This window comes from Coregonus lavaretus, assembly GCF_964263955.1.
Source record: "Coregonus lavaretus genome assembly, chromosome: 19".
Lineage (NCBI taxonomy): Eukaryota > Metazoa > Chordata > Actinopteri > Salmoniformes > Salmonidae > Coregonus > Coregonus lavaretus.
Genome location: NC_140006.1, coordinates 36,764,577 through 36,781,274, shown reverse-complemented (window position 1 = coordinate 36,781,274; position 16,698 = coordinate 36,764,577). Strand labels below are relative to the sequence as shown.

Below are 16,698 nucleotides of genomic sequence, written 5' to 3'. Positions count from 1 at the left end.
CAAACAGCAGCCAATGGGAGGCCAGGCTTAGTTTCCCTCTCTCTAGCAACAGTGAGTTTCTTGCCTTTTATTCATTAATTATTTTCTGTGGTCTCCCTCAGCCGTTTGGGCTCTCCTGATAACAAAGTGTGCCGTCTCTTGACTGAATAAAAGTGAGGAAAAAAGGGATGGATCCAGTGACAACAAGCCTGCAAGTTGCTGCCTTGAAATGTGGGCTGTTTTCCATGTGTAGGACTGTAACAGAGATGATTCTCCTTTCAACTCGTATTAGTTGCAGCATTTATTTTGCTGTGGGAAAAAATGCTGAATTGGACTACCAAAGAGTGCGGGACGATTGCAGCTTTCTTCTGCAAGGTTGTGAATATAAACAAACAAAAAATGGCAAAGTGGAATGGACTTTTTCGGCGAGGGGAGCGCAGGCGTAGAGAGGGGGGGGTGGGGGGTGGGGGGGTGTTGGTGGTGTGAGGATTGCGGACTGTGGTTGGGTATGCCAGTGCCACGTGTCTACCCTGGCACCTCTTTTCTCGACACGGAGGATGTCGGACAGAGAGCCTTGGTGAGTCTGTGCAGTTCCTCTCTCCTCAAAAGTGGGGTGATTAGTGTTGCCCAACGGTACGTCCTGTAATCATGATAACTATTTAACGTTTTATAGCGATGATATTAGAACTCAGAGATGATCACGAGAATCTTTGCTTGCTTTTTGAAGGGGGGGGGGGGGTGTCTGAGGTTCGTGTGCACGTACACCCAGATTTGAAGATGCGCCACTGAGAAGTGTACAGTTAGAATTTTGACTGTTATTTAGATTTTAGCAGCAACTTATTATATCCAGTCAAAATCAAACCTAATGGCATGTCATAAGCGACTTCACAAAGAGTAGTAATTTGAATTTGGACGTTTCGAGAGATGCCCCAAAAAACTCTGGGGGCTTCTAAGCTCTTATGTCCTGAGTCACAAGCCCAACCCCTCCATTACATCCCCCTCTCTATCTCTGATGTTCTTTTGGTCATCACGTCACCCACAGAGGGGGAAAAGGACACTTCATCTCACCTTACTTTGTGGGACCAAATACTAGTTTGAAAGCCTAATCTCTCTCTGAGGCACAGTTGCCATTTTGATGGTCAACTTGGTGTCTTTTTTTATTTTGTCGCTTCACTCCTCTTGCTGAAGCTACAGTAAAAACAAAGGTAATGTCTTTGACCATGGATACAGTAGTAGTCTTTGTGATTTAGGATTTTCCTACTGTGGCTCTGACTTAATCGACAAAATCGATTGACAAGAGACAATCCTATTAATGAAAAGTAACCTTTCAAAACTACTGTCAGAGATTATGATTTTGTCACTGAACTGGTCTTGAATAATTTATTAGGCCTAGGTGAGATCTCAAAAACAATGATGTAATGGGTTTACATAGCCATTGAGGACCTTTTTTACCAAGCTTGTATGAATGTGAATGATTTCATGGGAGAGATGTTTTTCTGCAATGAATCGTGTTCGATTATAAGAGCAAGGAGCGTCTTGCATCGAAAGGACTTTCTTTCAATATTGTTGCTTTGAAGGGTTTTGGCATGATTAGGTTACTTTTCGAGAAGGCTGCCGAAATTTTTCTGGAGCAACAGAACAGTCTTACGTGGGACATAATATCCCAATTTCCCTTCATAGAAAATGGTCTTAAATGAAACCGCATTCTTTAATTTGGATGCTTTAGAACTGTAAGGCTGGTCATCTTTTTCTGTGTTTCAAACATTGGTATTTCACATGTATTTATCTGTATTATCCCATGAAGAGAATCAGGGAATTGTTGAGAACTGCAGTATAGTATATGTGACCTTTATTTCAAAATAGAGATTTGAAAATGTGATGCAGTATGACTTGGGGAGTCTGGTACGTTATGACGCAGTAGCATAATCCGATCCTTCCATCCCAACCAAGATTGCACAAACGCATAGCACTGCCACAGTTCGCCATTTTCGTGCTTTGTGGTTTGCGGCCGTGACACAGGGATGCTTCGATTATTGCAGGCGACTACGTATCTGTAGTGTGTATGTGTGTGTATATATATATATATATATATATATACATACACACACACACACACACACACACACACACACACACACACACACACACACACACACAGCTCTGGAAAAAGTAAGAGACCACGGCGCTGTTGGAAGCCAAGGATGTAGCACGCGTCTCCCTATCGCTCCTGAGTTAGTGACCAAATTTATATATTTAACTTTGCAAAATAGCATACATTTCTGTTTGCCCAGGCGTCTGAAGAGACCCATAAACAACTCAGTTCAAGTTTAATAAATTTAAATTCGTAATGACATCAACCCGGCCAAAAACAGAGTCTGCAAGAGCAGGCCGCAACAAGCCTGCAACTTCTCCCGACTCACCCCCGCCACCGAACGCTGCCAATGCCGGCCCCACGGAAACACTGACTGTGGAGATGCTGCAATCCGTGATAGGCACCCTCAAAACCGACATTTTCGGAAAAATTGACTGTCTCTCTACCAATCTCAGGTCAGAGATATCAACGATCAAAGACGAGCTTAAAAAATCTATCGAGAGTATACAGAATAAGCTCGACGCACATGGGGTGACTTTATCGGATTTGGAGCGAGGTGCTACAGACCACAGCACTCGCATTAGCGAGCTAGAGGCTAACGTCGGCTCATTGACAACTAGGGTGGCATTCCTCGATAATAGATGCGAAGATATGGAAAGTAGAATGCGGAGGAACAACATTCGTCTACTGGGAATACCGGAGGGAGTGGAGGGCCCAAGGCCCACGGAGTACATGGCCCAGCTACTTCAGGAGCTGCTCGGGCTAGAGGAGAAGCCATTGCTAGACCGGGCTCACCGCACTCTGCGTAGCCGACCCAGGGATGGAGAACCCCCACGACCATTTGTCATCAGGGTGCATTTCTTTCACGTCCGCAACGACATACTGAGAAGATCGGGAGAAGCATCCCCTCTTCTACATAAGGGTAAAAGAGTCTCGATATTTGCGGACTACACAACAGCTGTGGCTAAGAGGCGGGCTAGCTTTGGAGCTGTGAAACGCCAACTACACGCCTGCCCGGGCGTGAAGTTCGGCCTCATCTACCCTGCGGTTTTGAGACTGACTTTACCGGACGGCTCCATGCACAGATTCGAGGACCCGGCTATAGCGGCAGATTTCATCAACAAGAACGTGAAAGCGGCTGTTGTACCGCATGCCCAGGTTTGCCACCTCTAATGCCAATATCTGGGGGTCTGCATGGCTGTTTCAGTTTGATCATTTACCATCTGCGTCGAGGTTAAACCTCTCTGAATCGAGGATAGTTTTCCTTAGACTCTGTTGGGGACCATTCTATCCATGTTTGGCTTACTCTAGTTAAATGGTCACTAATCTTAGGTAGCACAGAGTAAGAGTTATCATGCTTAGCTCTAAACTTTCTTTGTATTTAGGGTTTTGCTTGCATCTCATTTGGGGAGATGCTTCGGCAAGGGCGGGTGTGAGGGAAGGGTTTGTTCACTCTCTATTTGTATATAGTTTGTATATGTTTTTTGTGCCTCTTCGCTTGTTTTTGTTTTTTACATTTGCGCTTTTAGGTTCAACAAAGATCTTCAGTTTACATTGTACCTTGTCCTTTACACATCCTCTCTTTCTCTTAAGATATGACTCAGCCTAGTGTAGCCCATACTGCTGGAGGGAATGGCTTTAATTTTCTTACTTGGAACTGCAGGGGCATAAATAACCCAGTTAAACGTAGTAAGGTGCTACACCATCTTCATCATTTGAAAGCTCACATCATCTTTCTCCAAGAAACTCATCTGAAGGTATCACAACACTCAAGTCTTAGGTGCAGATGGGTGGGTCAGGTGTTCCATTCCTCATTTCAGAGTAAGGCGAGAGGGGTGGCTATTTTACTTCACAGATCGGTACCTTTTACATGTTCTAAGGTGATCGCAGATCCCCATGGTAGATATATAATTGTCAGTGGTAGGCTGCTCAATACAAAGGTTCTTCTTGTTAATATCTATGCTCCTAATTGGGACAATGGTGATTTTTTCAAATCGGTTTTCTCTACACTCCCAGATATGTCCACCCATATGTTGATTTTAGGAGGTGACTTTAACTGTTGGTTAGACCCACAATTGGATCGATCCTCCACTAAACCTACCACCTTATCAACCTCAGCCAGAGTTGTTCGAACCTTTATGTCTGAATTCGCAGTCTCAGATCCTTGGAGAATGGTTAATCCAGCTGGGAAAGCATACTCTTTTTTCTCATCGGTTCACCACACTTTTACGCGCATAGACTACTTCCTTGTTGATGACCGGCTCCTCCACTCCATATCTTCATGTTCATATAACCCAATTGTTGTATCTGACCACGCCCCTGTTACTATGGAAGTAGCTTTTCAAAATCTTGACAATCAGCGACCGCCTTGGCGACTAAAAACTCAACTGCTCAGTAATGAACACTTTGTCAATTTTGTTTTGAGTCAAATCGACTTTTTCATGATTACAAATAGAACCCCAAACATCTCTGCGTCTACTCTCTGGGAAACTTTGAAAGCTTATATCAGAGGTGAAATTATCTCCTACACCGCACATGAGAACAAATTGAAAAGGAATAGGTTATCTATGTTAACACGCTGTATTGCCCAATTAGATGACATTTATGCCGTTTCACCATCCCCGGATATTTATAAGGAACGTTTAACTCTGCAAGCAGAATTTGACACACTATTAACAGACCAGGTTACTGAAATGCTTGTCAAGTCTAGGAGCACTTACTATGAACAAGGAGATAAAGCCAGTAAATTATTAGCTCACAAGTTACGTCAACTATCATCATCATCTCAGATTACAAAAATCCGTACATCATCTGGGATATCATTAGATCCTGGGGGGATCAATGAGGAGTTCAAGAGATTTTACCAGTCTCTATATACCTCTGAAAGTAAAGCGGATACACTGGAATTGGATGATTTCTTCCACTCACTTTCTGTGCCTTCGGTCGGCCGGGATTTGGTTAAAAAATTAGAGCAGCCGATCACTGTTGAAGAACTGTCTAACGCTGTCAAATCCCTTCAATCTGGGAGAAGCCCAGGGCCTGATGGCTACCCGACAGAGTTTTATAAAAAGTTTATCACCAAAATAGCCCCTATTCTAATTGAAATGTACAATGATGCATTTGTAAATGGTGCTCTCCCACATACTCTCACTCAAGCAACCATTTGTGTTATTCTTAAAAAAAACAAAGACCCTCTTGACTGTGCATCATACCGCCCAATTAGCCTGCTAAATGTGGACTATAAAATTCTAGCCAAAATTCTGGCAACGCGGCTAGAAACAGTCCTCCCATCAATTATCTCTCCGGATCAAACAGGATTTATAAAAAATAGACACTCATTCTTCAATCTCCGAAGATTATTTAATATTATATACAATCCTTCTGTCGACAATACCTCTGAAGCCATTATATCCCTGGACGCGGAGAAAGCGTTTGATCGGGTGGAATGGAAATACCTTTTTTACACTCTAAATAAATTTGGCTTTGGCTCCAAATTCATGACCTGGATAAAACTTCTGTACTCATCCCCGCAAGCCTCTGTCAGGACTAATAACACTCAATCAGATCGCTTCCCTTTGCAAAGATCGACACGTCAGGGTTGCCCTTTAAGTCCCTTACTATTTGCCCTCGCCATAGAGCCACTTGCAATAGCACTTCGCTCCAACCCCCTCATCAAAGGCATAGTCAGATACGGGCACGAACACAAACTGTCTTTATATGCAGATGATTTATTAATATACACATCCAATCTTTCTGTCTCTGTCCCTGCTGCCCTTGCCACTTTCGCATCCTTCGGTCACTTATCAGGGTATAAACTAAATCTCAGTAAAAGTGAATTGATGCCACTTAACATGGCTGCAAAAAAATCCCCTTTACATAACTTGCCATTTAAAATAGCTCACAGTAGTTTTATTTATCTCGGGGTACATGTCACAATTAGGTTTGAAAACCTTTTTCAAGCCAACTTTGCTCCTCTCTTAACCCGTACTAAGGACGATTTGGAACGGTGGTCTTTGCTACACCTCTCCTTAGTTGCTAGAATTAACTCTATTAAAATGAATACTCTCCCTAAATTCTTATACCTCTATCAGTGCCTTCCAATATTTCTACCCAATACATTTTTCAAAAAGATCGACGGCCTAATTCTACCCTTTATATGGGACAAAAAGCCTCCTAGGATGCGAAAACAGCTCTTGCAGAGGCCCAAACCAGACGGCGGTCTAGCTCTACCAGATTTCAGATCCTATTATTGGGCCGCTAACCTTAGGATCATTCAGTACTGGTTGCAGAGCAGAGTGATATTCCCACCCCCAACTTGGCTGGAGATGGAGGCTGCCTCGTCTACACCGGCATCATTGTCTTCCCTCGCTCACTCCTCTATTACAGGCCCTTACTCCTCCTTCACCAATAATATATGTGTCAAAACAACATTGAAGATCTGGAATCAATTTAGGCGCCACTTTGGGTTTCAAACAACCTCTTCCTTGGCTCCGGTAGCCTCAAACCCAGCTTTTCCCCCATCTATGATTGATGGTGCTTTCTCAACATGGTCTAATCTCGGTATTAAAAGATTCAGAGATCTGTATACTAACAATACATTTAGTACGTTTCAACAATTATCAGCTAAATTTGGTCTCCCCAGACATCATTTTTTTAGGTTCTTACAAGTCCGGAGTTATGTCCGCAGCATAGATCCAGGATTCCCCAACCTTTCTGGTGGAACACAGTTCGACACATTTCTCACCCCACTTCCTAATCAGAAAGGCACATTGTCAATAATCTATAGTCAAATTTGCTCACTACAAGCCATCTCATTAAACAATATCAAATCCTCTTGGGAGGAGGAACTGGGTGAGGAAATATCTGATGAACTATGGGAAGGGGCACTCAAAAGGGTACATAGCTCTTCTATTTGCGCTCGACACGGCCTCATCCAATGCAAACTCATTCATAGGGCCCACTGGACCAAAGCAAGACTATCAAAAATTTACAAGGATGTGAACCCTAATTGTGTTCGATGTAACCAGTCCCCTGCTAATCATGTGCACATGTTTTGGTGCTGCCCATCTCTTGTTGGTTTCTGGAAAGACATCTTTAACACACTCTCAGAATTAAGCGGCACACAGATCGAGCCAGACCCTCTCATTGCATTATTTGGAGTTTCCTTACCCACAATACAATTGACCAAAATGAATAAGGATGTAATTGCCTTTGTCACGTTGTTAGCGAGACGATTAATTTTACTTAGATGGAAATCCTCTGCAGCCCCTTCTCATGCTCTTTGGATTAAATCTATTTTGAATTGCATAAAGTTGGAGAAAATAAAACAGACACTCAATGGGTCTGTAGACAAATTCTATGCAAAGTGGGCTCCCTTCTTTTCTTATGTTAAAAGAATACATTTCCCTGCAGTTCCAGAGTGATATATATTTATATATTGGTGATGTAAGAAGCCTGGTATGTGCATATACGACATCTCGGATGTTAAGGACGGTAATAACTGTGCTAGCTGACCTATAACAACTGGATCAAAACAGATATTTTTCCTTTTTTTATTTTATTTTTTATTTCTTTATTTTTTCTTTCTTTTTTTTAATTATAATTTTTTATTTTTTTATTTTTTTGTGTTTTATCTTATTTATGTATTTAATGTCTATTTTTTCTTTCATGTCTGTCTCTCTATGTTTTGCTGTATCGTTGTCTTCAAATTGTTGTTCCATATTCATACCAAATAACTTTCAAGTGCAATTATTTACTAAATGCTGGTACTGAAAATTCAATAAACAAAGAATATAAAAAAAAAAAAAAAGAGACCACTGCAAAATTATCAGTTTCTCTGGTTTTACTATTTATAGGTATGTGTTTGGGTAAAAATAAAATTTTCGTTTTATTCTATAAACTACTGACAACATTTCTCCCAAATTCCAAATAAATATATTGTAATTTAGAGCATTTATTTGCAGAAAATGACAACTGGTCAAAATAACAAAAAAGATGCAGTGTTGTCAGACCTCGAATAATGCAAAGAAAATAAGTTTGTGTTCATTTTTAAACAACACAATACTAATGTTTTAACTTAGGAAGAGTTCAGAAATCAATATTTGGTGGAATAACCCTGATTTTCAATCACAGCTTTCATGCGTCTTGGCATGCTCTCCACCAGTCTTTCACATTGATGTTGGGTGACTTTATGGCGCTCCTGCCGCAAAAATTCAAGCAGCTCGGCTTTGTTTGATGGCTTGTGACCATCCATCTTCCTCTTGATCACATTCCAGAAGTTTTCAATGGGGTTCAGGTCTGGAGACAGGGCTGGCCATGACAGGGTCTTGATCTGGTGGTCCTCCATCCACACCTTGATTGACCTGGCTGTGTGGCATGGCGCATTGTCCTGCTGGAAAAACCAATCCTCAGAGTTGGGGAACAATGTCAGAGCAAAAGGAAGCAAGTTTTCTTCCAGGACAACCTTGTACGTGGCTTGATTCATGCGTCCTTCACAAAGACAAATCTGCCCGATTCCAGCCTTGCTGAAGCACCCCCAGATCATCACCGATCCTCCACCAAATGTCACTGTGGGTGTGAGACACTGTGGCTTGTAGGCCTCTCCAGGTCTCCGTCTAACCATTAGACGACCAGGTGTTGGGCAAAGCTGAAAATTGGACTCATCAGAAAAGATGACCTTACTCCAGGACTCTACGGTCCAATCCTTATGGTCATTTGCAAACCTCAGCCTGGCTCTTCTTTGCTTCTCATTGATGAAGGGCTTTTTTCTAGCTTTGCACGACTTCAGCCCTGCTCCTAGGAGCCTGTTTCGAACCGTCCTCGCCGTGCACTTCACCCCAGCTGCCGTTTGCCATTCTTTTTGTAGGTCACTTGATGTCATCCTATGGTTGTTGAGTGACATGTGAATGAGTTGGCGGTCATCCTGTTCAGTAGAGTGGTTTTCGCCCTCTGCCGGTCTGTAGCTTTGTTGTCCCCAATGTCTGCTGCTTGACCTTGTTCTTATGAACCGCCGTCTTTGAAATTTTAAGGATGGAAGCAACCTGACGCTCACTGTATCCTTTTGCCAGTAAAGCCAGAATTGAACCCTTCTTTTCCTCACTCAAAACTTTCCTTTTCAACTCTTTTGGCATGGTCAATAGTTATTTTTTTGATTAATATTACTTTTGAGGACGAGCAACTCTGCCTAGAAGGTCAGCATCCCGGAGTCGCCTCTTCACTGTTGACGTTAAGACTGGTGTTTTGCTGGTACTATTTAATGAAGCTGCCAGTTGAGGACCTGTGAGGCGCCTGTTTCTCAAACTAGACACTAATGTATTTGTCCTCTTGCTCAGTTGTGCACCGGGGCCTCCCACTCCTCTTTCTATTCTGGTTAGAGACAGTTTTCACTGTTCTGTGAAGGGAGTAGTACACAGCGTTGTACGAGATCTTCAGTTTCTTGGCAATTTCTCGCAATTTCTCGCATAGAAAAGCTACAGTTGATGCTCCAGATACTCAACTAGTCTCAAGAAGGCCAGTTTTATTGCTTCTTTAATCAGCACAACAGTTTTCAGCTGTGCTAACATAATTGCAAAAGGGTTTTCTAATGATCAATTTGCCTTTTGAAATGATAAACTTGAATTAGCAAACACAACGTGCCATTGGAACACAGGACTGATGGTTGCTGATAATGGGCCTCTGTACGCCTATGTAGATATTCCATAAAAAATCAGCCGTTTCCAGCTACAATAGCCATTTACAACATTAACAATGACTACACTGTATTTCAGATCAATTTGATGTTATTTTAATGGACAAAAAAATGTCTTAAATTGAACTTTATTTTTACATTATCTATGTATTTTTCCCTTAAACCCACGTGTTTTTCTCTTTTTCTTTTCTCTGTGCACTGTAGGTTGTCACTGTCCAGAACGTGAGGAGCCTGAAACTATCAAGGACTATTAGACTGTCCAAATCTGACCCCATCCACCCCAACAGACAACACAGGTAGACTGAAGAGACCAACGCAGGGCCTCAGTTAGGTTTAGCGCCTGTCCAGCTAGTTTTTGCCACTTGAAGGAGTATGTTGCCAACGCTGTCCCTCTGTTCCATCATTTGGTTAAACCGGGGTATCAAGCTGAGGAAAGTGCTCCACTGCGCCCACACCGGCCTGCTCTGAGGCAGCAGCACCCTACCTACCTTCCTCCATAGACTCTGCCATTTTAGCAATGCTTCTTAGCTTCGGTTGATAGTTCTAAACGGCCACTACTCATCCCCCTCTACTGCCTGTCCATTTCTGGGTTGCCGTAGCATTGGGCCGACTTTCGCATCCTCTGTGTCTTCGGCAGCTTTTCTCGGTTTCTCAAAATGGCGGTCGAGGGTTTCCAGTACCGTGCCCTCTACGTCTACACCAAGGACTTGGAGGAAGATGTTGACCTGCAGCCCGGGGACATTCTGACCGTCAGCAAGGCCTCCCTGCTCTCCCTGAACTTCAAGGAGGGGGACGAGGAGCGTCCCGAGCTCCTAGGCTGGCTGCTGGGCTTCAACGAGCGCACCAAACAGAGGGGGGACTTCCCGGGGACATACGTTCAGTTTGTGGCCCACGTGAGGATGTCACCGCCATCCAGTCAGCCTCGCTCCCAAAGAATCCTCCCAGCAGCCCCGGGGCCCGAGCTGCCACTGTCACAGCAAGGTAAGACACAAAATTAGGAACTCTACAAGAGCATGGACTCTCTACAAGGTGCCGAAAGCATTTCACCGGCGTGCTGGCCCATGTTGACTCCAATGCTTCCCACAGTTGTGTCAATTTATTATATTTATATATTTTTAAACCTTTATTTAACTAGGCAAGTCAGTTAAGAACAAATTATTATTTACAATGATGGTCTACCAAAAGGCAAAAGGCCTCCTGCGGGGACGGGGGCTGGGATAGGACAAAACACACATCACGACAAGAGACACCACAACACTTCATAAAGAGAGACCTCAGACAACAACATAGCATGGCGGCAACATATGACAACACAGCATGGTAGCAACACAACATGGCAGCAGCACAAAACATGGTAGAAACATTATTGGGCACAGACAACAGCACAAAGGCAAGAAGGTAGAGACAACAATACCATTATTGATACACACGGGAAACGGTTGAGCATGAAAAATGCAGCAGCATTGCAGTTCTTGACACAAACCGGTGCGCCTGGCACGTACTACCATACCCCGTTCAAAGGCACTTACATATTTTGTCTTGCCCATTTACCCTCTGAATGGCACACATACACAATCCATGTCTCAAGACTTAAAAATCCTTCTTTAACTTGTCTCCTCCCCTTCATCTACACTGATTGAAGTGAATTGAATAAGTGACATCATTAAGGGATCATAGCTTTCACCTGGAATCACCTGGTCAGTCTATATCATGGAAAGAGCAGGTGTTCTTAATGTTTGGTACACTCAGTGTATACGCTCTATATAACTGTGTATTTCACTATAGATTTTTATATTCTGTTTATTGATTGATTGTCTCTGCAGAGATATGTCACCAGCATTATAGTTTTACTATTTCCTTTTCAAAAAAATAATGATTTTTGAGATGTTTATTAATACTCCAATGATGATGCCCTTCAACGTTGAGGAGAGTTGTGCATTCCTCTCAAAATAGCGATGACACTGTAACATTTTAATGAAAAACTATCTCCAGCGGTGTTGTGTTTGAAGAGAACATAAATCCTTGAATGCGAAGCCCATATTTGCTAGAAAGTGTTAGTTTTGACTACTAATAATATTGGTCTTAATTGAGCTGCTCTTGGCTTATTGTTTTGTCCAAGGCTTTCACGGTTTGCTCTGACCGCAGACTGACCCTTCTAATCTTCCCTAAAGACTAAAGAGCTGTCATAAACCTCTCTCATTCCAAACACAACTAAGCAAATTCTAATTTCAACCTAATCCAGTTACTGACCTGACTCTCTTGGTCAGGTTTTCTTCAACGTCTCGTATATATTATTGCGTTGACCCTCCATTCAACTCTCCTGCAAAGGATAGGGGTGAGTTGCATTCAACCGTGTTGTACAAGGTTGTCCAAGAGCTCATTACTGTGTGCTGCACATTAGGTGCACATATTACAGATGTTACTAAACTCCCTGTACACATATGAGAGGTTATTAAGGAATTTAGGAACTGAACTTGTGAGAGGTAAATTATGGATTTACTTTGCTGCATTTCTAATGGGTTACCCCTGAGTAGAGAAATGTTCCAGTTTAATTTATTATGAATAAGTCAGATAGTATTTCCTGACAATCACATTATTTCACCATGCGATAACCTGTCCGATCTTTTAATCTCTGAACTACTATATAACTGCATAAATATATGGATGATTAATTCATGAGGTATTTTTACTGTGGCGCTCCCCAACTCAAATATACCCTTTGCTTTGGCCTTCTTCTGTACTCCTAGTTCTCTCACTCCCTCGCATTCAGCCCTAAGATCTCATATATGGCTTCCTTTTTTGGAAGGCCAGTGGTTCATCGGGCCAAAATGGATACACAATTATATATCTGGTCATTTATGTGAGTTGTATTTGGTTGAAAATACACATTCCTCTTCTGTCAAAAGTAATGTTCCCTAAAGCTCCATTCTGCCCTTTAGTGACAGGTAAGCTAAGCACCTTCTCCCAACACATTATTAACTTTGAATTACCTGTAGTTCATCACTTATAAAGTGGCTCATTGTAATTCATGTTGACTCATTTGGTAAGCAGGCCTATTAAGCCTGAGCACAGGCCTGCTACAAACTAATTTGGCTTTCAATACATTCTAACTGGAATTCTGAAAGCCTTGATTATACTACCTGGATAGGAACATGATGATTGTTTTACCTGGAAAGAACCAGTGCTAGAGTTTAAGTGAACGTGTGGCCTAGGCCAGACTAGGATGGGGGGGCTCCTCAGAGTTGATGTTGGGCAGCAGAGGTCTCTCTGATTTGGATAGAGTGTGGGAGACGTGCCAAATGCTCTGCCAAGAGAGACAGTGGGGCCGGGAGGAGGGAGCAGGGGGTTGACTTGACCCAGCACCTATAGTGCATTGTAGATTAGGAATGGGTAGGCCCAGATTTTACAGCTATCATTTTTCTATCTCCCTCAAGAAATTGAGGCCCTAGTTGTTGTGTGAATAGACTGACCGTGTGAGTGTAGCCTACATTTTTTATTTTTTACAGATTTAACATTTGGCCTTAATATTTGGTTGAATTGATATGCATGGTATGTTAAAATGGCAAACCTAACTTTATCCAATGGACTGATTTTGTTCATGCATTTGAACATGACTTTGTTTTGATTTTGTATTAGTATTGTAGAATGCTCAGTGTAGGCATATGTAATGAGAACTAGTTTCTTCCTTACTTTTCACAGGGAAACTTAACTTAGAATAAAATGGCTTATTCAAATGTTTTTCAGATTCGCTCTAAACTTTGGTCCTGCTAGTTTGAAAAGAGACAAGTAGGTATAATATTTTCAGATAGCTTTTACAGATGCTTCCATTCCCATCAATCTGTTATTTGCCAGAGAAACCCAGGCACTTTGGGGAATTACACCAGATTTTAAATCAAAATCAGGCTAAAGTCCCAACAGTTCTCCTTTGACATTAAAACTAAGCGTCACTCGTGAGGAGGGAGGCTTTTTGTGCTCCTTCTTCTTCTCCCTGGCCTCACTTTTACTGCCTGCTGAAGTGAACCATGGCTTGGCATTTTTGCAAACTCCTCCTCCTCATCCCCCTGGTTCACATACTCTTCTGATACTGTCTCCAGGCAGCTATAAACTATCCACCCGCCCCAGTTCTCAGAAAGGATAGGCCTTTTCTCTCTGCTCCCTGCCCCTTACCAGGAACCAGTTTTCAAAGAATCCAATGAAGAGAAGGGGAGCTATGCCTCCCCAGTCTCCGGTAGCAGATATATAGGAACCAGCTGGAGCTGCGCTTGCTTTTATGACTATATGTATTGCTTTGTGAATATATTTTGTTTTGTTTGGGCTACACATTTCTTTGTGATTGGAAAACTGTGGGCAGCCACTTGTGGATTCATTTCTGCTCGGCTCGTTTTTTGGTGCCCCAGTAAAAATCACTGATTTTTGGGGGTAAAATAAAAAAGTCTAAACACAGAGTGATCAAGCAATCCAATGCAATGTAAGTACTGAGCTTTATAACTTCGGAGTGGCCTGGCCCCCTCAGACTGGGCCGCATCAATGTAATCTGGGTCTGAAGCACATTTTGACTCGAGGGTGATATGGTACTTAATACAGGGCCTGTCTACATTGCTGGGATGCACTGTTCAGAACTACAGATGTAGCCCATGTAATATGAGCAGGACTACTGCATTACATCACAGAACTGCCAACGCAACATTAGCAGGATATATGACCTGTGGAACATGTTTTACAAATCTCCTGCCTTGTTCTACATTGCATAATGTATTGTGCAGATAACAGATGCATTCTTTGATGGGTAGAATGGGGAATAGGATACGTTTTTTTAGGTGCGTAATTCAGACGTGACTTTTAAAAGACAATCCATATGTTTTCTACCTGTGGCACATTATTTTAGCAACTATTGAAAAGATTTATAAGGAGGATCCAGAGAAAATGTTTGCCAAGCAATTCAGACAATGGGTAACCTTGAACCCCATTGTTTTGGTGTATAGTACAATGCTAACGTTAGCCTGCAGTAGCTAGGTGGTAAGATAGAGGACCCAGCAGCCTATTTAGTTGGTGTGGAGTCAGAGGTTTCGGGTGCAAAAAATAGGTGGAACTTATTTTACAGTGCAGGTGATGAGAAGACTGGATCCAGAGGTTGCATTTACAAAATATACAAACGATGAAAAATAGTTGTCAAAAATATATAACTTGAATGGTGTTTTGATTGCACAATTCATATTACAATGGCCAATGCTAAAATAATTTCATCATAATTTCATCATAATATATGCACAAACTGTTGGGGGGGGGAGGAGGCCAAGGTAATACATTGCTGTCACAACGACTGCAGGTCATACCAGGCAAATGACATGGGCGCCACCTGTAATAGTGTTCTAAAGGAAGAAATGTAAATATAATAAATATATAATATATCTATATGCCCAAGCCAGCTAGGCCCTGGAAGGCAGGCAGTGTAGCCTGTTTGCCTAGGCTAGGGATGTGAAGAAATTCTCAAAATGTTTAATCCGACCAATGCTATCTTGTGAATGAATCTCCATTTCACTGCATGAAAATATACTCTGCTGACTGGCTTGAAAGCCCTCATGAGTTGAGACCGTGAGAGGGAGACCAAAAGAGCGGTAGGGAGGAGAAGAGAATGTGGGAGAACTAGCCTTGTCTTACACAGACTTCAAAAAGCAAGGCCTTATCCAATCTGCTTCGGCTGTGATCCCGTCTGCCTTTCACAAACCACTGTGAGAAGATGGTAAACAAATGTAGAGTTGTTGCTCAATAATCTCACTATTACAGTACCAGTCAAAAGTTTGTACACACCTACTCATTCCAGGGTTTTTAATTTTTACTATTTTCTACATTGTAGAATAATAGTGAAGACATCAAAATAATGAAATATCACATATGGAATCATGTAGTAACCAAAGAAGTGTTAAACAAATCAAAATCTGTTTTATATTTGAGATTCTTTAAATAGCGACCCTTTGCCTTGATGACAGCTTTGCACACTCTTGGCATTCTCTCAACCAGCTTCACCTGGAATGATTTTCCAACAGTCTTGAAGGAGTTCCCACATATGCTGAGCACTTGTTGGCTGCTTTTCCTTCACTCTGCGGTCCACCTCATCCCAAACCATCTCAATTGGGTTGAGGTCGGGTGATTGTGGAGGCCAGGTCCTCTGATGCAGCACTCCATCACTCTCCTCCTTGATCAACTAGCCCTTACACAGCCTGGAGGTGTGTTGGGTCATTGTCCTGTTGAAAAACAAATGATAGTCCCACTAAGCTCAAACCAGATGGGATGGCGTATTGCTGTTCGTTAGGCCTACTCATCTTGTTAGCTGACAAAAAGTAAATGTGGACAGTTCTTCCAATATCTTCAATATGCGCCTCGGAATTGGGTAAGGACGCGCGCAGTTGCGTCCCCGATGTGCCTGTCTTCACTTGTAGCCCGTGAGAAAGACCCAATCACGTGACAGAGAGCCATGTGCGTGAGAGGTGCTTTGGCATGCAGCCGGGAGAAGGGAATTATTAATAATTATTATATTCAAATCAAATTTTATTGGTCACATACACATATTTAGCAGATGTTATTGCGGGTGTAGCGAAATGCTGGTGTTCCTAGCTCCAACAGTGCAGTAGTATCGAACAATTCAAAACAATACACAAATCTAAAAGTATGGAATTAAGAAATATATAAATATTAGGACAAGCAAATTCAGAGTGGCATTGACTAAATTACAGTAGAATAGAATACAGTATATACAGTTGAAGTCAGAAGTTTACATACACTTAGGTTGGAGTCATTAAAACTTGTGTTTCAACCACTCCACAAATGTCTTGTTAACAAACTATAGTTTTGACAAGTCGGTTGGGCCATTTACTTTGTGCATGACACAAGTAGTTTTTCCAACATTTGTTTACAGACAGATTATTTCACTTATAATTCACTG

The 16,698-nt window shown here is 42.1% G+C and overlaps 1 protein-coding gene across 1 annotated transcript in view; it reads left to right on the top strand.

The window, feature by feature from the left end:
- The window catches only part of LOC311147154 (phosphatidylinositol 3-kinase regulatory subunit gamma-like), a 57,998-nt gene that overhangs the window by 3,263 nt on the left and 38,037 nt on the right, over positions 1 to 16,698 (top strand). Inside the window, exon 2 of the mRNA XM_084183789.1 lies at positions 9,963 to 10,739. Within this exon, the coding sequence (XP_084039915.1) occupies positions 10,415 to 10,739 (325 nt within the window). The 5' untranslated portion in view covers positions 9,963 to 10,414. The remainder of the gene's footprint in view (positions 1 to 9,962; positions 10,740 to 16,698) is intronic.